The 25549-nt window shown below is 45.1% G+C and overlaps 1 protein-coding gene across 3 annotated transcripts in view; it reads left to right on the top strand.

Moving 5' to 3' along the window:
* The first annotated feature begins 4551 nt into the window (after nucleotides 1-4551).
* The window catches only part of LARP4 (La ribonucleoprotein 4), a 29876-nt gene continuing 8878 nt past the window's right edge, over nucleotides 4552-25549 (top strand). The window contains exons 1-10 of one of the 3 annotated variants that reach the window (XM_090051149.1): nucleotides 4552-4700; nucleotides 11480-11627; nucleotides 13180-13338; nucleotides 16228-16303; nucleotides 18504-18640; nucleotides 20388-20491; nucleotides 22215-22325; nucleotides 23589-23642; nucleotides 24321-24530; nucleotides 25102-25202. In XM_090051149.1, the coding sequence (XP_089907275.1) occupies nucleotides 4683-4700; nucleotides 11480-11627; nucleotides 13180-13338; nucleotides 16228-16303; nucleotides 18504-18640; nucleotides 20388-20491; nucleotides 22215-22325; nucleotides 23589-23642; nucleotides 24321-24530; nucleotides 25102-25202 (1118 nt within the window). In that variant the 5' untranslated portion in view covers nucleotides 4552-4682. Of the gene's footprint in view, nucleotides 4701-5629; nucleotides 5847-11479; nucleotides 11628-13179; nucleotides 13339-16227; nucleotides 16304-18503; nucleotides 18641-20387; nucleotides 20492-22214; nucleotides 22326-23588; nucleotides 23643-24320; nucleotides 24531-25101; nucleotides 25203-25549 lie in introns of those variants that run through there. The other 2 variants (XM_090051150.1, XM_090051151.1) reach the window with 2 other exon arrangements.

Below are 25549 nucleotides of genomic sequence, written 5' to 3' on the forward strand. Positions count from 1 at the left end.
TCATGGATGGGGACATTTCACTGAGTAATTCTTGTCAACAGGCTTGGGATTCAAGCTGTGGTTCTAAATTGGTTTCTGACTGAGGTTTGCCTGTATTTCCTGACAATTACAATGATTCCCGTGTCTCTGGGTTTAGGGGTTGATAGTTTTTTTCCTGTTCAAACAATCAACTCCTAATGATTCAGGCCTCTGCCACAGGTTATTGTTTCATCATCAGAGCTGTAAATGGAAACACATCGTGCAGAGATGAGGATGTTTCATCTGTCTGGTTGATGTCATAACAACCCTTGCCCTAGTTCCCTCTTGTATCACAAGCCACAGCAGAAGGAGTGTGCACAGGTACCTAAGGAACAGGTTTGGTCAGTTAAATAATGCCTGTGTGGTTCTGAACAGGGAGCACTTCATAGCCATAACGTGCCCGGATCTGCCAGCTAGACTTCCTGGGAGGTCAGAGTCATGATCTGATCGTGAGGTTTCCCCCCTAACAGAAAAATATCTACAAATCCTAACTGGGAACTTAATGAGGGTAGATGAGTCTATTGAGACCTCTGCCTGCAGGTCCAGTCCCAGTCAGCATTAAATCCATCCCTTGTGAACCCAGAACATGAAGTCTAGATACTTAAGTCTAGCTACTTATCTACATCCCTCTCTGTCTCCAGAGGATTGTAGGTAATTATTTAATCCTGTCGGTCTGTTACAAGCAGGGAGGAGTCAGTGCAGGCGTCTTGGGGTCAGTGACATTATTGGCTGGGCTGTGAAATGTGGAGCTCCCGTTGCTCACGGCGGCCCTGGTCTACTTATCACCTGTGCACGTGCAGCCCTCCACAGGCGCACGCAGACACCGGTGGACTAAGCAGTGCGTGGGTGTGTGTAAGTGGAGCTGGACATTTTAGCAGCAATGCAGCTCCCCAGAGTCATTGAAATGGAGCTGTGTCTGGAATTGCAGACCTGCCTGGCGTTCTAGCATTTTAATTGCTCACTGGGGACTTTACGAAGACAGAGCCTTTCCACGCATTTCTTAGACTTCATAGATTTCATAGATTTCATAGACATCAGGGCTGGAAGTGACCTCGGGAGATCATCGAGTCCAGCCCCCTGCCCAAAGGGCAGGAAGTCAGCTGGGGTCATAGGATCCCAGCAAGATAAACATCCAATTTACTCTTGAAGGTGTTCAATGTAGGTGCTTGAACCACCTCCGCTGGCAGACTGTACCAGACCTTGGGGGCTCGGACAGTAAAGAAATTCTCCCTTATGTCCAGCCTGAAACGGTCTTGCAGGAGTTTGTGACCATTCGACCTCGTCATCCCTTGGGGCGCTCTGGTGAACAAACGTTCCCCCAGATCCTGGTGGTCACCCCTGATAAACTTATAGGTGGCCATCAGATCACCCCTGAGCCTGCGCTTTTCCAGGCTAAAGAGTCCCGTGGCTCTCAGCCTGTCATTGTAAGATCTGTTTTCCTGACCTCTGATCATGCGCGTGGCTCTCCTCTGGACTCTCTCAAGCTTCTCCACATCCTTTTTGAATTGTGAAGCCCAAAACTGGACGCAGTACTCCAGCTGCGGCCTCACCAAGGCCGAGTACAAGGGGAGAATGACGTCCCGGGATTTGCTCGAGAAGCATCTATGGATGCAAGCCAGCGTTTTGGCCGCTTTAGTAGCCGCAGCATCGCATTGCAGGCTCATGTTCATCTTGTGGTCAATGATGACCCCCAAGTCTCTTTCTTCTGTAGTGCTAACCAACGTAGCACTGCCGAGCCTATAAGGGTGCTGCAGGTTTTTCCTCCCAAGGTGGAGAACCTTGCATTTTTCGGTGTTAAATACCATGAGGTTCTCGTCTGCCCATTTGCTGAGCTTGTCCAGGTCAGCCTGGATCACCCGCCTGTCCTCTGGCGTGGATGCTTTGCCCCAAAGTTTGGTGTCATCGGCGAACTTGGCCAGTCCACTCCTGACTCCAATGTCCACATCGTTAATGAAGATGTTGAACAGTATGGGTCCCAGGACAGAGCCTTGAGGGACCCCACTGGTCACAGGGCACCACAGTGAGTGACTGCCATCAATCACAACCCTCTGGGTCCGACCACGGAGCCAATTTCCCAGCCAGCGGATCGTGGTGGAGCCAAGGCCACAACTGGGCAGTTTGGCCAAGAGGTGATCATGCGATACCAGATCAAAAGCTTTTTTGAAGTCAAGATATATGACATCGACCTCTTCTCCCTTGTCCAGGTGATAGGTCACCTGGTCATAGAAGGAAATGAGATTGGTCAAACAAGACCTACCCGCAACAAACCCGTGCTGGCTATCCCTTAGGATGTCAGCCTGGGTCAGTCCCTCAAGAATGGCCTCCTTAATAAACTTTTCTAGGATCTTCCCCAGGATAGAAGTCAGGCTGATGGGCCTGTAGTTAGCCGGATCCACTCTCCTCCCTTTCTTGAAGATCGGCACCACATTGGCCTTCTTCCAGTCTTCAGGCACTACACCAGAGCGCCAGGAGTTTTCAAAGACCCGTGCCATGGGCTGGGCTATGACGCTCGCCAGCTCCTTGAGTACCCTGGGGTGCAGGTTGTCAGGGCCAGCTGACTTGAAGGTATCCAGCTTCTCAAGGTGTTCCTTCACGAGGTCAGCACTTATGGAGGGTAGGGGATCCCCCTCACCCAGATTTCCCTGTCCCATAGCAGGCATGGGCATCCCATGTGACTGATGAAAGACTGACGCAAAGTACCTATTTAATAGGTTGGCTTTTTCCTGGGCGTCAGTTGTCAGTTGCCCCATCTGGTTTAGCAGGGGTCCAACATTGCCCTTGCTTTTCCTCCGGCTCCCCACATGTCTGAAAAAGGACTTTTTGTTGTCCTTGATGCCTGAAGCTAGTTGGAGTTCAGTTGCAGCCTTGGCTTTCCTGGTTTGCTCCCTGCAGGACCGGACCAGCGCAGAGTAATCCTCCTTGGAGGTGAATCCCGTCCTCCATCCTTTGTAGGCTTTCCTTTTTAGCCACAGTAGGTCCGCTAGGTCTCTGGAGAGCCAGGGGGGCTGCTGTGCCTTCTTGCTGCCTTTCCTCCGTGTTGGAATAGATTTAGCTTGTGCACTGAGGATCGCTTCCTTGAGAAGCAACCACTCTTCTTGAACTCCCATCTCCCTGGGGTCGTGGTCCCTGAGGGCCTGACCGACTAGCCTCTTGAGCTTGTCAAAGTCAGCTTTTCTGAAGTCAAGGACTTCTGTGTTGCTGACTGACTTGCCAGCTTTACGGCGGATGGTGAAGGTGATCAGCTTGTGGTCGCTGTCACCCAGCTTCCCATCAATCACTAGGTCGCCGATAAGGTCGTCCCCCGTAGCCAGTACCACGAAGGGACCCCGCAAGATCATTGGGTCCAGCCCCTTGCCCCAGGGGCGGGAAGTCAGCTGGGGTTAGATCACTCCAGCAAGGTGAATATCCAGGCATTTCTTGAACATATCCAGAGTAAGTGTTTGCACCACTTCTGGTGGGAGTCTGTTCCAGACTCTGGAGACTTGGATGGTAAAGGTTTTCCTTATGTCCAGTCTAAAACGGTCTTCCACCAGTTTGTGACCATTAGACCTTGTCTTCCCCTGGGGTGCCCTGGTGAACAGATGTTCTCCCAGATACTGATGCACGCCCCTGATGGGCTTACGGACTGCCACCAGGTCCCCCCTGCTTCTCCAGGCTGAAGAGTCCCATGGCTCTCAGCCTCTCCTCGTAAGGCCTGCTCTCTTGACCTCTGATCATGCGCGTGGCTCTCCTCTGGACTCTCTCAATCTTGTCCATGTCCTTTCTAAAGTGCGGAGCCCAGAACTGGATGCAGTGCTCCAGCTGCGGCCTCACCAAGGCTGAGTACAGCGGGAGGATGACTCCTTGAGTCTTGCTTGAGATGCATGGGTGGCTCATTCCTCTTATGGTCAGCCATGACCCCCAAGTCCCATCACAGCCTCATAGGAGAGCTGAGACTCCTCACCAGCTAAGAACTGCTCCCCAGAGGCTTTTCCATCTATTGACCCCCTGTAAAATCCTATGAAATACAAACTTGCATTTTGACCCAGGAGAACATGTACAATCTTTTCTCTGATGCCGGATGAGGGTGTTTGTGCAATGAAAGACATTTTTTTTTGCAAAGATCTTGTTGGCAAAAGACATCATGAGCCGATTACTAATATATACGTGTATGTCTATAGATACACATACATACATACATATATATGTATACATGTGTATGTGTATATATATATATATGTACGTGTGTGTATCATAATGGTGTTTCATTTTAATCATGCAAAAACATGGATTTGGGGCTACTTTTGTTGTATTTTCCAGAAAATTGGGGATTTTTTTTTTTTAATCCGAGAAAACCAGGATGCCTTGTGGTCGGGAGCCGGCTGCACGCGTGACGTCACCCCGCCCCCACGCACACGCATGGTACGCGCTGCTCCTCCCCCCGCGGCGCCGAGGATGGGCCATCCCCGCGAGGCCATGCAACGATTGGCTCCGGGCGGGGTGCCCCCGGAAGCGCTTGCAGTGCATGACCCGGAAGAGGCGGTGCGGGGGAGGGGCGCCGGCCCTGGCGGCAGCAGCCGGAGGCGGAGCCCGGGTGTCCTTAGCGCTGGCGCTGCCGGGCCGCGGGGAGCGGAGCGTGGGGCCCGGGCGTGGGCGCGGCCGTGGGGGGGGGGAGGGGGACCGCCATGCTGCTCTTCGTGGAGGTGAGCGGGGCCGGGCTGACACAGCACTTGGGGCCGGGCCGCCCCTCCCCTCCCCTCCCCTCCCCCGGCGGCTCCGGGCCGCACGTGCCGGGCTCTGGAAGCTTCTCGCGGGCGGGGCGGGGCGGAGGCACCGCGGTGACCTTTTGTCAAGCGGCGGCGGCGCGAAGGTGACACGCGGGCGGGTGGGCCCCGCTCCCCTCTCCTCCGCCGTTCTCGCCACGCGCGGGGCTTTCGGTTCTCCTTTCCTCTCCGCCGGGCTGCCTCCAGGAACCAGCCGCGCTCTGTCCCTCACCCTGCCTGCCACAGCCGTGCGGGTGCACTGGGCCGCCGGGCAGTTCCCTGCCCACCTTGGCCCTTTTACCCCCGGGACGAGACGCTGCGCTCGTGTCCTCGCTCACGGTGCCGCGGTCGAAGTGGAGGGTGACCCGTGGAGCCGTCGCCTCGTGGTGGCGAGCGCTTCCTGGGGCAGCGGCCGCGGTAGGGTTGTACACTCGCTTTTTTTAAACCGAGCGAATGAAAAGGGTAGGAGCAGAGGGGTTTTTCTCCGAGCAGTTTGTCATTCATCGAGCGTGGTCAATGTGCGGCCGACTTTGCCCAGTGTGCTGGCTTTTTTTTGTACTTTAAATAATGTTGCCTCTGAAGCTCGAGCAGACTTGATAGCGGTGATATTTTTATTGTGGTTTGTTGCATTTTGAGAGATCATCTTTTCTGGGGGTTTTTTTTTTTTTGTTCAGGCAATTACATGCAGGTCTTAGATCGGTTGTTTCTCAACCAGTGGGACGGACGCATGCGAAGGTCGCGTAGGTGGGACTTCAACTCATTGCCCAATTGAAAGAACCAGTTGTTTGCACTTTAAATGGAGGCATCAATAGATGGCTCAAACTGCGATTTTGTGGGGTTTTGTTTCTATCTAGGTGCGAGCAGGGTTTTTTTGGTGGCTTTTTTTGACAAAATGGTTGGTGGGACGCAAAAAGGTTGCGAACCGGTGTCTGAGATGAAACGTTTCTTCAACTTTACTCTGCCTTTGTACACACAGTTGATCAGAGGAAAGTTTTCTTTCCGCCCCCTCCTCCCCATATTGCAACATGATTTTTGGACCCAAATCTATCTCCTATTCATTTGTACTCAAAGATCAACATTTAACAAGTAAGTTTTGCCCCACTTTGGTGAAACTTATTTCCAGTATGTGTGTGACATCATGCACTATTCAGCATTTGTTATTCAGAATGTTTCAAATTGTTTGGATTTAACTTGCTATAAGCAGGTTAAGTAGGGAGTTGCACATACTTGGTTAAGGGATAACCACCCAGGAGCTAATTAAGTTCCTAAAGTATTTAAAAAAAAAAGTTTTAATAGCCTTATTTCCTTCAGATAAATAGCTAAATATCTGCTGTGGTAGAAAACCTTGAGGAAGCTAACTTTGAGAACCCACTTGAAGGGTGGAACTAAAAATTAAAAAAAACTGGACCGATGGAAAACAGTGCTCCTATAATAGAGCCCTAATGCTTTATTTTTCACCATGTGTCTTTTTTCACTAGGTAGCGTTCCTCTTCAAGACTGATCTGGCAACTAACTGTGTTCAGAGTTGTGAACAGCGAGCTATACATAAGACTGACGCCAGGGTGGAAAAGCTAAACTTGCAGGGCAAGTGCTAAAGACTTCAGCAGCAAGTGTTTGGAAGCATATTGTAGAATTGAAATCGACTGACAGAAATTAAGACTTTGCCCAATAAATGGGGCCTAGGCTCTTGAGCTAGTTGAAGCAAGTCAAAAGAATCTGTATTCAGGGAGTAACTAGAAGAAGGCAGGGTAGATGTGCACCTTATAGACTAACTGAATCAGATGCATCAGTTATCATAGGCAGCAGCAGGTAATTTTATATAGAAACCTGGCTTATTTATTTTTTGCTTTGCTAGAGGTGTTTCTGCTGATACTGTTATCTATGAGTTAACCCGTGTGATCATTGGTCTGTGACTGACCATGTTCTGTTGTAATACCGAGTTCAAGGCAGTTAATTCAGTCTGCTAGTAGGATAACACACCAGACTGATCCAGTAGCTTTACAAGAAATAAGAAATATTAACATTGCATTGCACATTATGCATCTAAATCACTTGGAACAATCTGTATGAAAGGTGCTATACAAAACAAAACTGTATTTGAGGCCTGGAGTTGCGTGCCCCTAGGGAGAGGGATACTCCAAACTGTCTGCTGCACCAGGAAACGGCAGTCTAAATACTCATGTGCTTGCACACGTCTCTGTTATGGCAGAGTTTTTCAGAAGAGATCAATTAATAAAAATCAAAGCTGGTTTTTGTTTAGTACTTTTCATATGGGGTCTCTCAAGTGTTTTACCAAATGACAAGGACTAATTGCAGGCAAGAGGGTAATGCAGAAACTGATGTGTTCTTCAAACCAGTTTCCCCACAATTGGAAGCTTGCTTTGAGGGAGCGTTATCTGGTATGCTCATGGTACCAAGCTACTGCTGCTTGTTGGCAACAAAGGGCAGAAATGAGCCCTTTTCAGTGTATCCGCTAGGGTTCAATTTGACACTTCATATCACTTGGGTTTGTTTTTTGTTTTTTTTTACTGTCTTAATTAACTTGGAAGGAATCAGTAGTTACCAAGAGAGTAGTCAAATTTGCTTGCTTTGTCCCTCCCTCCGCCCATAACAGAAATGTCATGTAATTGGGTCCGGAGGCCTGGGGTTCCGTTCCAGCCTTGCTGTAAGCTTACTGACCTTGGGCAAGGTGTTTTGTTTTTCCATGCCTTAGTTTACCCATCTTTGTAATTTCTCATGAGAGGTGTATAGAAGTGTGATGTATTCCTTTCTATAAAGGAGCTACAGCTTTGTTCTCACAAGTCTGTTGCTAGGAGTTATAGCTGTCACAGAATCAGCATTTTGACTTTGCTGTAGGATAAAATAGGATGAGCAAGTGTTTAACTTTTCTTCACACAGCAAACAGAAGAAATTCAGCAACTGAAAAAGGAAGGTTTTTTGAGGGGGGAGACCTCAAAGCAACTCAGTTTGAGTCTCTCTTTATTGTGAAGTCTAACTTAGAAAATCCAAGAGAGCGGCAGGCAGTACTTTCAGTCTAGAGATATGTCACTCCCCCCCCAGTAGCTGCAGCTCTATCCAGGGAGTGTCAGGATCTCTTCAGTCAGTTGAGGCCAGACACAGGTATCACTGCTAATGTTCAAAGTGGCCCTAACCTTTAGTGGTCTGACTCCATATCAGCAGGGATTTTTGGATGGGTACCCAGTCTCTAGTATAACATGCTGGCCATAGCCAGCATATGCCTGCTGGAAGTTGTTTGGTTCTGAATGTTTTTATGGTAGACTCAACCCTCTTTTGAGCATACATTTGAAACAGAGTGGCTCTTTGTCATTATGCAAATATTTATTAGCTTTGCTGACCCTTATGGTCTCTGAAATTGTGACTTCATCATGAAAAGCCTTCTCCTTCCAGTATACTTAAAGTATTTTTTCCAATCAGATGGGTCCAATAGCATTCGTCAGATTATAAGCAGAGTCCACGTTCCCGACTTTGCTGAAAAGGATTTGATTAGCTGTGTTGGTACCTGCCGAATATCAGCTGCTTGTGGTACATACTGGAATGTGGCACATATTGTGACTTTGTTTCCTTCCCAAATCAATGGGCATATTAAAACTAAGTTAAATGGCAGCCAGTTGAGCCAGAGATCACTCTGAGGATCTAAATGCCCCCCTCCCCCCGGCCCTTCTGAACGCAGGCAGCTCTGTTCATAGAATCTCTTTTAAGAGGGGCACTGCTTCTCTTTTGAAAGTGAAATCCCTACAGCAGCAGAGGCAGGAAGCCTCATATAAAATGAAACAACTTGATTCTTTCATCAGAAGAGCAGGCACTTAAAATACTGTCTTTGCTTAATTGGAGATTTAAATTCAGTAAAGTCTTCATTTAAGAAGTGATTGTGACTATGTAATTGAAAAACTTTTGTGACAAAATGTAGTTACTTAAATGGGGGTTACAGGATAATCCCAGGTATGTTTTGTATTGTGGCAAATGATTGTGTTTGCTTCTCATGACGCTGAAGTGGGTTGGGATGATCCTGCCGCAGGCAGGGGGTTGGACTAGATGACCTCTGGAGGTCCCTTCTAGCCCGACTTCTCTATGATTCGGTGAGAAGAGCCTGTTGATCTAGGACCATTAATTGACAGTGCAGCTAGGCATGGTTGAGACTGGGAGCTTGTAGTTCTTGTTCTGTGGAGATGAGGTTCCTTGCCACACTGAACACTTCATTGCACACACTGAAGTGCATTGAAAGCAGCTCTCCTTTTCTTGATATACTTAGATGGGTTTGTACAAGAAATGGTTTTCCATGCTGGCAATACATTTTTCTGGGTGCTTGTAGTTTCCTGATGTGGCGATAAGCGTAATGGCAAGGCACAAGGGCATCATGTGAGCTAAAAGCTCCAAAAACTTGCCAAGTGGTGATCTGCACCAACGTTGGCATGCCTGCCTCGGGTACCTCTCTCTCCCTGTCTAAATGAAGCTCAGCAGCTTTCATAAGGTAGGTTATAGAAAGATGAGAAACTCATAGTGGGAAAGTCCCTCCCCCATGGATAAGGACAGCCCAAAGTAAAAAGATAAGGAGGAAGCCAAGCACATCCTGAATTTTTTGACTCGGTTCGTACTGCAGCAGAGGATTCTGTCTCAACTTGGACCAGGACTTGTGAATGCCTGTTTGGCACTTTTTGTGCCGTTACGAAGTTACATTGCTGTCCAGCACCCTCAGGGGAATTGCTATACCCTGAGGGCTGTGCAAATGGGGAGGGAGGTATGCAGTCATATTACATGTGTTAATTTGACTGTGTTACTGCTGCTTGTTCTCATTCCCATCCCCCCCAGTCCATGTTCTCCTCACTGCCTTTACCGAAGGGGAAAAAACTTATGCAAATTAAAATTAAATCCATTACTTCTGGGTTTATCTCCTTCTAACCCTGAAATATGCACTCTGCTTCCCAGAGCTGACTACTACAGTCATTTCTTTCCCCTCCCACACAAACCTGTTGAGTCTGCCACTTTCACTTGGAGGCTTTTTGCACTTGTAGGAAGCAGTCAAAGGGCCCTACTAAATGAAGGCTTCCCTCCAGAAGTTCACAGTTTTGGGTCAGGTGCAATCTTGGCAGAGAAAAATAGAATAATCCCTTTGGCTATCTAGTCCACTTCCTTATCCTTTTGTCTTCTGTGCATGGCATGGTATGAACTAAAAGCCACTCCTTAGCCCCAGAGACACTAGAAGGCCAAGCTCTGAAATATCAAACTTCCTTATTCTTTTGATTGGGCTTCTATTGCAGAAGTCTTCAGCCAGTATTAGAAGAGGAGTGTCCTTCACCCTCAAAAGTGGTATGAATTAAAGAGGTTCTGTGTCTGAAGGCATCCTAAAGTGTTCACTAGAACACTTCTAAAATAGAAACGGAAGATCCTGGGTATTAAGTGGAAAAACCTTGTGGTTTTGTGGCCTTGGAGTGTGGAAAGAGGTGCTAATAGCATGGGAGAGTGAATACTATTGACATTCTTCAGCTGGGAACTGCTGCAGGGAGTTCTGCTAATCCTGATCTGTATGCCTGCAGGCTGTATGCATGGCTGCACTGAAACTTGCTTCCTTGGGAAAGAGATGATTTACCAGCACACTGCAAGGGCTCAGTTTGCTTGCGTGTGTGTGTCGTGTTGTTGCTTCCCCTGCCTTTTTATAGCAATCCTGAAAGCTGTTAGCTTACAATCCTGTGGATAAGATGTTTTCATCCAATTCAGTTTTTTGTTTTATTCTCAACTTCCTGTGTCTTCTTGGATTCCATAACTCTGGATCATGACAGTTCTTGCTGCAGGAAGACCTGTTTACCTATAAATGCCTCCCAGTCAACAAAATGGAATGTTTCATTTGGGAGACTGAGTGGTTTCTCTCCATATGCTTGGCGCTTAAACAGTTATTCTAATTAGGGTGTGTTTTGTTGTGCAGTATCAAAGTTTAGCCCCCTGAGAATCCTGGCAGGCAGTGAGTAGGGCATAAAAAACTCTTTCAGGAGCCAAAATAAATTTCTCCCCTTGGTTACTGCCTCTTGAGTGACAAGTCCACTAGTTCAGACTGGTATATCTGAAGTATAAAACGCTTGCTGGACAAAGTGTTGGCATTCAGAATGAGCAAGTTGATAAGGAATTTTTTCACAGTCTACAGTTAATCGGGACTTCTGTAGCTGAGCATAGGTTTTGAATTGAGCCATGCATTTCATGGTTTGTATCTGGCAGGCTCCCCATCTGTCACCAGAGCAGAACATGATGCAGGGTTCCTTGTGCTTTCTTTTGGGAAGAGCCTGGGTTATGCTCAGACTGGAGAGATCTCCTGGTGAAAGGACAGTTGAAGGATTATGAATGAGTCAAATCATTACAAAGCCTATGATGTATATGGATCTGCTAACTCATCTGGCTGATTCTCCTGCTCTCAAAAGACATGCTGATGTTATTGTCCCAGTGGCTATCTAAATGTTGTTTGTTTGGTGGTAGTAAAAAAGTGGAAGGGGCATGACATCTCTAATGGTAGTGGGACAAGATGCTTTAAAGTATATTGAGAGTTTTTCCTTTCACATTTTTCCTTAACCTCTGCCTGCTGGAAAGCTATGCCTCTTGTAGTGTCCCCCTCGATTCACCTGGGAAATGAAGTGCTAACCTGAAGGTTAGACAGGTTCACATGGGTCAGAACTCTGGATGTCTTTATATAAATCTGTCTACTTTGGTCTCTCCAGCAGGTAACATCAAAAGGTGCTGGTTTAAATCCCAATGCAAAAGTATGGCAAGAAGCTCCACAGGGAAGCACTGAAGCTACACAAGTGACCAATGGCACTGAGCATTCGTGGCCGGAAACGGCAGCCACATCAGGGACTCATGCTGAGGGTGAGATGTCAGAGCTACCTACCTAAGCGTGACCAGTGACTTCAATCCCTTGCTAAATTGGGATTATATGTATTGTGTTTAAGCCTAAATCCAGCAGTTAGAAGGAACCAGTGTTCCTAACCTTGATAGTACAGCTCTAGACTTTAAATGTAGTTAGCTTGCATTGAATCTGCCAAGCATCATGGTACAGAAGATCAGCTGAAGTGAATTTTGGCTTAAAAATCTGAGGTGATGCCTAAAACAATACTGAGGGAAGAGTAATTCAGTAAGGGGAGCAGTGTGGGGTAGTCTTGTGCAATGCTTATGGCCCAGTGATGATCAAGTATCGCGCTAAGAGGGAAACAAGTCACTAAATGTGTGGAAATGGCTTCTAGACTCTTTCTACCTTTTTCTCCTTTACCTCACCTTTGTTTCCTTTTCTGTTGTCTTTTTCTTACCATTGCTGCACTTTAGTGTACACTTGACCCTATGAACAGAAAGATTATGAGATCTGAGGGCTGCTTAGTCCAAGTGGATTGAACTATTCCACATTTTAATCTCTCTTGGATGTTACATGGCAAAAAAAAAAAATGCTTTTTTTCATGCTTAAACCTTGCTTGGGTGGTAGATATCTCCTGATGTGTAGCATGAGGAGGGAAAATCTAGTCCTCCAGGAGGAGATGGTTCTGGTAGCATGATACTTCTTGGTAAGTCTTTGAGTCAATATAAAGTTTAACTTAAAAGCATTTGCCAACCAAAGTGAGGAGAAATGCAGTGAGTGACATTTTTATTCTAAAAATCAGTTGCTGCTTCAGCATGAGTGCCTCCTTTGGTTAGAAATGTCAATTTTGCCTTGACAAATATTACTTATGGCTGTTGCAAGTAATTCATCTGTGTTTTTTAAGTGTCTAAACTGAAGCCGTTTGAGAAACTAACTGTTATAACATGTTAGATCGTGACCTTTTCGTTCTGTTCGTCTCTGAGATCAATGGTTGCTGGTTCTGGGCTGATTTTTCAGGTGGGTGGTAGCTGTGTTTCAGATCCCCTCTCCTGCATAGGGGACCTCAGAGAGGGGAGAGACTGAGTTTTCTTCCACTGCGTTTCTCCTACCTTACTTATCTTGGTGGGACAACCAAAAGCAGTTTAACCTCTGACATCTGCATAGGCCTGGGGGTTAGTTTCTATGTTAAGTGTATGCTAAATGCATAACTTCCATGGTGTTTCCTGGTCTTCTCTGCGTCCTAGGCAGAAATGTGCGTGTGTGTGGGGGGGGGGGGGGTCCGGTCCTTTTGTTATGCTTACTTTAAAAAAAGGTGGGGGGGAAATTTGTTGCCTATCATTGTGAGACCAGTACAAACAAGGAAAGCTTCCTAGATGGGGAAATACAAACCATCTGCATGGACCATGCTTTCAAATATGAAATAAAGAAACAGATCAGAAGTCTTTGAGTTGCAATATTCTTGAATGTTCCTCATAACAGGCTAAGAAATGCACTTTAGATGCACATTGTGGAAAATAGTTTGAAACTGACAGCATCCTTTTTCCCCTTTCTGTGTTGCTGTTTTTGTGCCAGGTAACGTAGAGATTTCAGAGGATAGCTGCAAGCAGTATGAAGTGATGTATTCCCCATCTTGTGAAGCTCCAAGAAATGGTGCAGGTGTTGAGGAAGCAGCGGCTAATGGACTGGTCCTAGCAACTGAAGATTTTGGCTACCAAATTTATGATGCTTCTGGTGAGTGTACATGCCAGCCTGGTCAATACCAGTAATCTTGAGGTGCCTTTGACTGAGAGTATTAACGATCTGTCTTTCTCATAGGCCTATTGAAGTCCACAGCTTAACACATTTGTCTGTGCTCTTAACGTACTTATGCACCAGAAAACTGTCATGCTTCTGCTGTGGGTGGAGCGCTTGGTAAACCATCCAAAAGGAGTACAGGTTTTCCTTGCTTTATGCAAGTTCTGTACGTGCAAATTCGCTCTTACGCGATAATCCTCTTTATTCCAAAAATTCATTATATGCGAGCTAAATTCACTCTTACGTGATCAGTACAGCGGAAGCCCGCAGCCAGCTGATTTGTGTGGTGCCTTGTGGGAGTGACGCGCATCAAAATAGTCTCTTGTGTGGCTCTGTGCTCCTCGCTTGTTGTCTGCGATGTGATTCTGTAGTTGGCAACTGCATTATGGCTTCTAAGCATCTCGCTAGCTTCTCTCATACTCCTCTCTGCTGTTGGTGAGTACCAAAGTTGTGTTATAAAAGTGATAGAAATGGCCCTGGGGGTCAGTACAGTCGAGGTCTTGGAACATATCCCTATTTGTTACATTGTAAAGTGGGTTCCCCTTATGTGAATTCGAGTTATGCGCTGTTTTCCAGGAATGTATGTACAGGCAGTCCTCAGACTTACATCACAATTGGTTCTGAAAACCCATTTTAAGTTGAAATGTTGTAACTCGGGACCAATTTTTCTCATAAGAAACAAGGTTAGAAATGGGGGAATGGTTCCTGAACCAAGGCCCGATACCCTATTTTCACCAAAAACACCCCAGAATTTTGTGCTTGATCAATTATAGATGAGTGATATAGCTACATTAATGTATTTATATTGATTTGGAAGTACTTCTTTGAGGTGGCTTTGGACTTTTTGAAGGGTTCTTGGTTGGAGTCTTCTCAGGGGTCTTGGCTGTAGGTTTTTCTGGGGTCTTGTCTGCTTTCTTAGTGTCCAAAGTAGTTTGGACAGATGTTCTTCAGGGAGATGAGCGACGCAGCGAACTTGTTTGCTGACATGGCATTGCATTGGCTCAAGTGTTGTAAGTCAAAACTGATGTCATAAAGTTGAAACAGGGTGTCAATTTATAAATGTTGTAAGTTGAGGACTGCCTGTATAGCATAAAGCGAGGGAAACCTGTACTGGGTAAGGGCAGCCTAATGATAAACAAATGCATCCTATATGAGGTAAATGACACGTGAACAAAGCCACCTAAGTGCAGAACATTGGTGTTCTTGAGCCCCTTGGAGGTTCAGAAGATGACTAACTAGAATTGTGAAGGACGGAGGAGTAGATGGGATGAAGAATCCAAAAGCCCTTAACTGGAAGGTCAGGCTGGAACTGATCTGACTTCCAGGGGGACCAGATGTTCATCTGCTCATCAGAGTGGTGTTTAGGGGCCTGAGGAAGGTTGCCTACAAAATTTAGTGTGTTGCACTTTTCAGGCTTTCACATTCTTTTTTCCATAGAAAATCTTGCTTGCATTTTGATTTGCAGGCATGCTTGCTTTTTTCAGCCCCTTCCTAAATTAATAAGCAGTGTGGGGTGTGCTATGGCTCTTTTAATCTTACAGGTTCCCCTGTGTGCATGCCCCCTTCTCCACCTGATTGGTGGAAAGGCCCCACGGTTCTGTCCTAATCGGTGGGGAGGCGAAAACTGCAGTTTTAAATACGGCGTTGTTTTTGTCTCCTGCCACTGATTGGCTGAGGGGCTCTTGATGGCCCTGCTGTTTGCTCCTGACTGGTGGGGCAGCAAAAATGGCACCATGTTTAAGACTGCAGTTTTAGCTTCCCTGCTTATCAGGATAGAGTGGCAGTGCCCTCTGCTAATCAACAGCAGGGGGGCAAGGGGCAAAGCATGCACAGGGGAATATGCCAGATTAAATGAGCTTCTGCATGCTGCATCTGCCGTGAGTTTGGTAGGTCCCTACTTATCACCACTGCCTAAAATATGCTTCCATATAAAAATCATTATTTTTGCATGCTCTGAGATCTGCGAGAATGAATATCTGGCAAGAATAAGAATTTCTGTGCAAGTGTATGAACATGACATGTTAGTCTATGCAGTCCTTTTGTTATGATATACTTTGTACATATGCAAGAGTGTTTTTATTGGGAAATGGAAATAAATATGGCTTGGCTTGCTAACTCGTTTGCTTGGATTTGTAATATAGATGCTGGCAAGAATGCTGCTTTAAGAACAGTGTTTAATTACTTGCTGCAGTGTAACAGACAAGCTCATACTCTTCTCAAAATGGAGGCTTTCTTACTGACTTTGATCTTCTGAATGCTAGCACTCAGAATAGCAAAACAGCAAAGCTCAAGCCATGTTGCTGCCTTAGGTACCTGGTAGACTGCATGTGTGGGGGTTGCTTAACTCCTTGTGCATTTAAAAAATGCAGCATTAGTCTGTAACTGGGTGAAAGTGAAAAACAATCTATAAATATTGTTCCACTCTTGTCCTGTGTTTTCATTTAAGAAGTTCTTTAAAAGTGCATTTGCAGTTACTAAGAAGGTCTTGGGAATTATACTTTAATAGTCAGTCATATTTCTGAGATCCAGCAGGTTTTGTTTTTAGCCAGTGTACTTATAAAAATGACCATAGGTAAGGCATTTGTGCTCATGGGCCAAATCTTGGGGCTATTTAACATTTGAACGAGGCTTGTAAACTGCAGTTTACAAGATTTGATAAATTAGCACTAACTTATAAAACCTGTCTCATGTTTCCATTCATCTTCTACAGAATGATTTGAGTTTTCCATTTTTTGTGCACAAGGAAACATTCTTTTTTGCATTTTATTTCCAATAATATGTTGCTGAGATCCAGTGACAATCAGCTAATTTAATATTTACCTTTAGGTGAAGGAGGCTCTGCTGTGTCTACAGAAGACCTTAAAGAATGTTTGAAGAAACAACTTGAATTCTGCTTCTCACGGTATAGCACGACTGTTTTTTTCATGGTACTAAATTGCTTATAAAAGCTGCAGATAAATGTTACTGTGTTTTGGTTGCAAATGTCTTGTGCTCTGGATCTGGGTTAAAATTTTACAGTGAAAAGGAGGTTATAGGTCAAGAGACCAGAGATCAAGGCCTGAGCTTGCTGCTGGGATACAAGGAACAGCAGGCAGCATGCAAGTAACATTAAATTCCAGCATGGTGCTATTTTGCAGTGGTGTCGGTGCAGACCAAGAGGTTTGTAGGTACAGGCAACCCCTGCTTAACACTCTTTTGCTTACCACAGTTTTGTTATAGCGCTCGTTTAAAATACCTACCTGGTTTCACTCAGCTCTGAGCACATTTTGTTATAATGCTCAGCGCAGGGGTGGGGAGAAGCGGTGGCAATGGTGTCAAGGGAAGTGGTGAGTGGCAGCTGGCAGGAGCCCAGGGAGGGGTGGCAGGAGCCCAGGGTCTGCTCTGGCACGTGGTGCTGGAGTGGGCGGGGAGGAGGGGTAGCAACAAGAAGGGGCGGGTGCAGGGCTGGGCAATGGGAGCTTGGATCCCAGGCCGGTGGGGCCCAGGGTGTGGTGGCAGGAGCGCAGGGTCTTCTCTGGCACGTGGTGCTGGAGCAGCCAGCAGGCGGGGGGGAGCAGTGGTGGCAGTGAGAAGGGCCAGGTGGGGGGCATGAGCGTGGTGCACAGGGCAGCAGGAATCGTGGGACCCAAGGCCAGGGCCGGCAGGAGTGCAGGGTCTGGGCCAGTGCAATCCAAGCCTGCAGAGCTCCCCTGCCCCTGGGCTGCAGTCTATGACCTGTTCCGCTCCGGTCACATACCTGTGGGGCGCAGAGCCTGCAGCCATCTGGTGGTGGCGGCTCATCCCAGCGCTGGTTTTCCTGGAGGGTGCCCCAGCTGGGCAGAGCTGGGTGCGGGTGGGTGGCTCCACTGCTTACCTCGCACCAGAGCCCTGCTGCCTTCTCACCATAAATCCCTGGGTGGGCAGGTCCCTGACTTGGGCCCCATGTGCAGTGTAGTTGGGGCTGTGCACAGGTGCACTGGTGGCTGGCGGGTGCAGGCTGGAAGGGGCTGTTGCAGCGAGGGAACAACAAGGCTGGGAGGAACTGATGCCTTCCCTGGCGGAGCTCGTATGGTGCCTTGCCGGGAGCGGCCTGGCCAGGGCTAGCAGGAGCACGGGGGTCTGGGCTGGCAGGTGGTGCAGAACCCGTCATCTTTATTTACATTCAATCCTATGGGGAAATGGGTTACACCCAGCCTGTCCATCAACAGCCAGCAGTGATAACTCCCACTAGTTTAATATTTGGCCCAGAATTTGTCAGTGGAAAAGCAGTACAATTGCAGCACTCCCTGTACTTGTCTACACTTTGATAGCAGCAGACCCTATCATGGGGGTCAGGCACTCTCCAAACCCAGAGTTACACCAGCATTTTTGCTCCAAGCTTGCGCCCAGTGGTTACTCTCTGCGATGCTGAGAACTTGGATGCGGAGGGACAAACCAGTAGCAGCTTTAACTGTACGCTTAGCTTTGAAGAGCCCCTTTGGCTTGGGGTGGGGGTGGGGAGCAGGGGAAAGTGCTCAGGCCCCTTGCTGGGAATCGGCAGGACTGCAGTGTGGAAAGTTTTTATGTACACATGTGGACACTGCCTAGTTACTTCAGCTCCCAGGAAAAGTGCCGGTTCTGAGTGAGTTGTCTAAGGGCCCCAGATAATACTGGTTCAAACAGACTATAAAGGTTGCTATGTAGTTTTGCTGGAGACATTCTGCGGCTGCTCTCTGAAACTTGTTGAAGCATTGCAAAGACAATTGCCTGGCTGTCGCACTCATGCAGCTTCTGCCCTGCAGCCTTATTCTGTAGTGAAGACTACAGAATTTTTTGTTTCACAGCTCTTAAGGGGTTGAGGTCAAGTAATCACAGACACTCCTCCCTAAGGACTCCTGAGAGTATTTAAAGGCAGTGTAATGTGCCAGAGACCTGGTTGTGGGCACCCTTTTGTTGTACTTCATTATATTTGTATAGCTGTTGGTCTTGCCTAGCTTTGACCCAGTAACTCCCAGAGAAGAAAACTTGCAGAGCACATGCATCTTGACCAGAAAGACTGTAAATGTTCACAGTGAATTGTCTTTTCATGCTAAAGCTTTTGTCCCCAACCTCTATCACTTGTGTAAATGCCTGTTTACTTCTAGTGAGAATCTGTCGAAGGATCTCTACTTGATGTCTCAAATGGACAGCGATCAGTTTATTCCAATATGGACAATCGCCAGCATGGAAGGAATTAAGAAGCTGACCACTGATATGGACCTTATTCTTGAAGTATTGAGATGTATGTTGAAGTCTCTTTATAAAATTATTTCTAGATGAGTGATGCAAGCAGCCAGTTTGATGGAGGAGTTCTTCTTAAATTTTAAATGAAAACCTATTGTGTTCTGGCAAGCTGGTTGTTACATAGTTATTGATCTTTTTTTTTTTTTTTGGTGGGGGAAATGAGCTCTAGGTGATTCTGAAAGAAAATCATGCTAACCAAAAGCATATCCGTGTATAAGTAACTATTTTGGTGTTTATTTTGGTGATTTTTTCAGTAAACTTCCTCAAACTGGTTTCAAACAACTCTCGGAAGGGGTCTGCACCTCTATTCAAATTTTCTAAGTGTCTGTAAATGAAAGAAGGTTGAAAACTACTGATGTAGAAAGCTTCTTCAGAAGGGCAGTTTTCCCTATGTGCACTCTCATGCTGACTCTGCACACTTCCTATCCCATGGCAGTTAGTATAAGAGGTTTTTATATTAATGCTGAAGCCATAACTGTCTTACTAGATCTCGTTTGAATTTCTCAGTAGGACTGCCTAGAAACTTGCATTTTTTGTTCCTTCTTGATGCAAATGGTTCTTATTACCGTCCAAAAAAATGTAAGATCTGTCTCTCAAATTTTAAATGTGAAACTTGAAAGCACTAACTCCTAGAGCTTGTTTTATAGCCACCGAAAAATTAAAATAGGTATTGAGTGTCCTCCAGTCTCGTGGACAATGAGCAGAGAGTACTCAGCACATTTTAAATATTGAGTGCATGCACAACATCATGCAGTGCATGTTTCAAGTGAATTCATGACTTCAGATAATGCAGGAACTCATCATTTAGTTATGCAAAGATTATCTACTGATATCCCTGCCTGTGAGCAGGCTTGGGTTTTGACCGTTATTTTAAAATTTTTTTTAAAATGGGCTTAAGGACAGTGATTACACAGCCGCAGCTTGTAGGTGTATCAGATAACTAGTCTCATATCATTATTTCCACTTACGATAGAAGACTGGCTGCATGATTTCCAGTGTTAGGATAAAAACTATAACCGTATATTCACAAGAAGCTGGTGCAGTCTTTATGGTCTGATTTTTTTTTTTTTTCCCCAGTCCTTGTGAGTCTGAAAAACATGCTGACCTCAGCATTCAGTGCATTCAGACTGCAAGTAATGCAGGCTGTTCTTATATGCTTTTTCATAATATTGCTTAATGCTAACTTTGCTGGGCACCCATTTTTAAAAAAATATTATAGACCTTTTTTTTAAAAGTGCAGTTCTGTTTTGGGAAAATTGGTTTTGGCAAAAGATTAATTTCCAAATTGCCGCCTATGATATGAAGATTGTATATTGGTTTTTCACATATCTTGTGTTTATCAAGGTTGAGCTCTTTAGGAACTAATTTGTGCAAATAATTAAAGTCTATAGCAATACATATAATGGTACAAATAAGAAACAAAATCATAATTTCTTTCAGCCTTCAGATGATACTTTAGTTGCACCCACTAATGTGTCAGTTTGTTGTTTTTAAATGCTTGAAATTTATTCTGAATTTGAAAAATTGTCCCTCTTGTCTTTTGTGGCTTCTTGGTGGAGTCAGAAATTCAAGAGCCTGTACGCTACAGGTGGACTATATGGTGTAAAATTAAATGCTGTGAACCTACAAATGTATCAAAACGTTTATCTTTCTGTTGTCTTACTATAAATGTGTGTGGGGCTGGGCATCTTGAAGTTAATATCCCATGCTTTCAAATTAAAGCAACTTTCTAACTTAAATTTTAGCTTCTCCTATGGTACAAGTGGATGAGAGAGGAGAGAAAGTAAGACCAAACCACAAACGATGCATCATTATTCTTCGTGAGATCCCTGAAACGACCCCTGTTGAGGTAAACTTTATTGAATGGCTCAAACATTACTTCAGACAGCAACAGAAAAAGTAACTTTTGCAGAGCATGCTAATTGGTAGGGCTGTGTGAAGCTTCAGTCACTGATTCAATTTGGCGGAGATTTGGCCTGATTCAGTGGCTGAATCTCTGAATCCAGATCGAATCAGGAGAACCTTTAATCTCTCCATATCAAATCTGAACCCTCCAAGTCGATTCGGAGAGATTCAGTGATTTGGACATAGATTGCAGCTTTAAATGCTTTTTTTATATATACCTCGAGGGACCAGGCGGCTCGTGAATGCTGTGATGGTGGGGCAGATGGAGTGTCCCACAGGAGTGCAAGGGAGTCTGCCGCCCCCCAGCTTGGTGACTGGTGCCTCCTGGGTCTGGGGGGGCACCCGGGGTCCCCCTGTGGTTAATCACTGAGCCGGGGGGGGGGGGTCTGCTGCCGAACATGTGGGGGGGACCCCCACACTCCTATGGGACACTCCATCTGCCCCACTATCTTGGCATTCATGAGCTGTGCCTGGTACCTTGATGTACATAGAAAAAACATTTAAAGCTGTACCTATGGGCAAATCACTGATTCTCTGAATCGGCTTCAAATCTTCAGATTTTGCCGAATTGAATCGGGACAGTGATCCATCCAAATCAAATCGAATCGCTGTCCCCTGATTTGGGCTGAATCTAAATCAAATACAACCTGTTTTGCGCACCCTTATTAATTGGTATAAACTTGCATGTGAAATGTAATTCAGCATGAGTGCAGGCATTCATGCAGCAACTGTGTAAACTAGCACAACTAATGCAATTCCATATGAACAGATTCCTCCTTGTAAATCTCAGAGGTCTGTTTTGTCCCCTTTTAAAAATTTGCAACCCATGATGACACAGGCTGCTTCTTGCATACAGTTTGCTGTACAGTTTACTTCAAGCGTTAAGAATCTTAATTTGGAAGGACCTTGGTGTTGAGGCAAACTGTCTGGTATGAAGGCAGTTCATTCCCTTGACAGCTTAATGTTGTTGGAATCTCTTCCCAACCTTACCAGAAATGCCCTTTGGTTTATATCTGAAAAACAAATGGGTGGTAAGCTAATGGCATTGGCTTTTAAAGAACAGTACAGATATTATTCCCATGGAGAGAAATCTCAAGAAAAAGAAAAAATCTTTTGGAAAAAAATCAGGACATCTCAGCCTTGTTACATTTTTAAAGATCATTAAATTCAACCCAAGACAGCTCTGTAGACCGACTTACAGGAGACAGTGTTTGTTTCTAGTTTCCTTTGTATCTAGGTTGGTAGAAGTGTTGAGGGTGCATATTCATGCCCTGGGATGGAAATTACTGTCTTGAGCAAAGATCCTTTCAGGTGATTAAAGGCAGTTCAGAAGTCTATCGCTTGAGGAGGACTGTCTTATCAGTATATCAGTAGAAGTGAAAGTGTAAGTGAGGAGACTGCTTGGGTACGACATTATTATGTGTAAGGGTCGACAGACAGCCAGAGAGAAGTTTTAAAATATTGGTAACCTCAGTTAGCCAGCTGTCAGCCTTGTAAAGGGCAAGATAACGTGAAGGTCCATTGCAGACTATCAGAAATATTTTTGGGTGAGTCTTCAGTAATCTAGGAACTCTAAGAGAAACAGAAACACTTGCCTTGGCTGACTAAGCTTCTTGTATCTTTGGACTGGGGGTTGCTGTAACAAGGGTTTTTTTTTTTTGCTTTAGGAAGTTAAGGCTCTGTTTAAAAATGAAAATTGCCCCAAAGTGATAAGCTGCGAATTCGCTCACAATAACAACTGGTATATTACATTCCAGTCTGATACTGATGCACAGCAGGTAAGATGACCTCGAGCTTCAATGTAGTCTCAACTAGTCTGTCCCTTCCCCACTGGGAAGCGTTGTAAAATGCAGTAGAACAGGGGGTAGGCACTGTCATTCCATCAGCAGACCAGGACCCCCCCCCCCCCCCGTTTGAGGGAGTGTGCTAGGATCCTACCACTGTTCATCAAAGCTGCCCTGCACAAGGCAGCGCCAGACTGAACACTGCCGAAGGCCCATGTCCATGGACTGGGTCCAGAGGTTGCTGACCCCTGTTGTAGTACTTGCTGTAAGGGAAGATTGAGATTAACCTATCCTATTTTCCTTTTGGAGCCAAGAATTTACTTAGTTGAAGTTCAGCATCCTTTCCTGCCCTTGTCAGTGAAATAAAAGTACCCAGCTAATCCAAAAGTTAACTGTTGGATGCAAGATGTAACATCCCAAATCTCAACTGTTACTTTTGTTCGAACCAGAACAAGCTCCTTGGTATCGTACTTGTTTTTGTAGTTCTTAAGGGGCGCTCTCAAGACAAAGTAGATCCTTTTTTTGTTTTCATAAAATAGAAATAGCTTCATGAATCCTCTCTGGTTGAAAAACTTTTTCAAATACATTCTCCAGTGTCAGTAACAAGCACAAAGGTGCAAGGTTTAAACAAAAGGATCTGAAAACACAACTGAAAGCAAAGCTGAAAGGTGTTTTTCCATTTTCCCCCCCCCCCCCCTTGAGAAATGGTGGCAGGAATAACTTCCTCTTCTTGAACTTCCATTTTTTTAATTTTTTGGATTAAAATTTTGAGTGTCCCTGTGACTAGGTTGGTGGATGGTGGCTTTCTGCTGGGTGAAGAAAAAATAAGGTGCTTTTCAGTGAGGACAGCTTAATGTCACAAACCAGGGCTTAATTTGCACGACAGCACAAACCGTCTGGTGCAGTTTCCTAGTGTCCAGAATTGAGCAGGGTACTCGTGACGTATGACATGCAAATGCTCTGACGTTGCTCCATTGAACTACTGGCAGTTCAGTCCTTGGAACAGAAGAAAAAACTCCTTTTTGATAGCAATGTGATACAGTCCCTTCCATGCTGGGATTTTAAAAAGATTGTCAGGCCCTTTTTGAAGTACCACAATGAGTGTTTCCCTCTTTCATAAAAAAAAAAAAAAAAAATTGTGTAACTAGTTCCAAAATAAAGAAGCAACCTTAGGATCAACTGTTGTTAGTTTCTTTTAGAAATGTAGTTTTACCCAAATGTTGTTTCAATTAATGTTTCTCTTTTGTATGTACACAGGCATTTAAATACTTAAGGGAAGAAGTAAAAACATTTCAGGGCAAGCCAATAATGGTAAGACACTTATGGGCTAAGGGGAGATTTGAGGGCAGTGTTGTGGTTGTTTTTTGGCAGGCGTTGCAAACTTATTAATAACTTAAGTTACTAGTCCTGGATTTCAGCAGGTCTGCCCTTGCTCACCAGTTTGAGTCCTGTATGAATGGTTACAAAATCTTACTATCTAGTGGATGGTGACTTTTTCCAGTTCTTTTCCAAAGGGGTCATGTGCATTTTTTTCTTTAACAACTTTCAAACTTGTACCTCTAGCTGTGAAACTTGGCACAGGGACTACACAGTTCTCTTCTAAGTGAGATTTGAACAATCTGGATTTGTGCTGTGAGTGGAGTCTAACTCTCCATACTTACTATGCAAACTAAGCTTGTAGGGGCTGAAATTTGGCATCTTTCAAAGCGTTGGCTTTTCACTTTTAATAGTTAATCTGTATACGTAACAGCTATTGCTGTAGGAGGCAGCAGAACATTTTAGTTCCCAGTGATTCTGTGGCTTCAGCTTATTGCTTGGGTTGTCAGAAGACTGAACCAATGCTGTAACCAGGTTGATAGCACAAAGCTTGCTTGTAGCCAGTAGTTAACACGAGCTTTCCTCTCTCCTGTACCTACAGCATTATAAATCTTCTCACTTGCTCTTTCATTGCTATGTGGGGCATGTAACACAGCTTAATTTCTTTTTCAGGCAAGGATAAAAGCCATCAACACTTTTTTTGCTAAGAATGGTTACCGGGTAGTGGATTCCAATGTCTATACTCAGCCAGTTCAAACACAAGCACAGTTTGCCTCACCACTGTTTATGCAGCCTGTTTATAGTCCTCAGCAGTACTCTATCTACAGTATTGTGCCTCAGACCTGGTCTCCAAGCCCTGCACCTTACTTTGAAACACCACTGGTAAGTAATTTACATTAAGGGTAATGGCTTGAAAAAACAGATCAGTGATCTGTTGAGGTCCATTCCAACCCTAGTTTCTATGAACCTGCTCTGCAAGAAATTGGATAGCAAAATGGAGCGTAGAAGACATGAGCTGGCATGCTTGTTCCTTGTGCTGCTGTGTACCAACTCTTTAGTTGATGGTATCAGCCAGAAAGAGGTAGGGTTTTGAAAGGAGCCAGGGCATGCCATCTGCTGCAATTATTCTGAAGGATATTTTTATAAATTAAATTTATGCCACATAAAGCTTGGAGGTGGAGGGTTTTCTTTGTCCTTTGTGGGCAGAAGGGGCCATGAGGATGTGGTGGCTTTGCAAACTGTAGATTCAAGAAGGATTTTTTTTTAAGTAGTGGATTATAGCGGTGCAGGGAATGTGGTAGCTCGGGGCTGAGATGTTAAACGGTTTGTGGAAAAAAGCCGCTACTTCCATTGTTATTTGAGCCTTTGTGTACTCCTGATGCTTACAAGCTTGTATCCTTGTTATCTCAGTTCAGCAGCTGATTCCCTGTTGTGTTTTGTATTTTCATTTCAGGCCCCCTTTCCCAATGGTGGATTTGTGAATGGCTTTAGTTCACCAGGATCATATAAGACAAATGCTGCTTTGAGTATAGGTCGCCCATTCCATAGAAACCGGTAAGAGCTGGGAAGCAGGCAGAGCTGCTAGAACTTACAGCTTTAGTCTCCTAACGATAATCATCAGAGGTTTAAGGTCTCATATCTGAACCATTTGTCTCCTTGTTTGCTAAGTCTGTGGAACTTGCTTTAAACTAAATTTAGCCTAAAATTCAGGCCAGCATTGGTGAGGCTCAAAAAATAAATAATAAATGTGTCCTGGAGAGTCTTACAAAGGTAAGGACTCCTGAAAGCTTCAAAGGAGTTGAAATCATGTGCTTGCAGAAAATAAGTCTTGATGTGGAGGGTTTCCAGATTTAAACTAGTGCTTCTAACTAATTATGTCTGCCTTATTCCCTGAGCACAGA

The sequence above is a fragment of the Crocodylus siamensis genome, chromosome 6 (genome assembly GCF_052110815.1).
Source record: "Crocodylus siamensis isolate JL-2025a chromosome 6, ASM5211081v1, whole genome shotgun sequence".
In the NCBI taxonomy this organism is placed as follows: domain Eukaryota; kingdom Metazoa; phylum Chordata; order Crocodylia; family Crocodylidae; genus Crocodylus; species Crocodylus siamensis.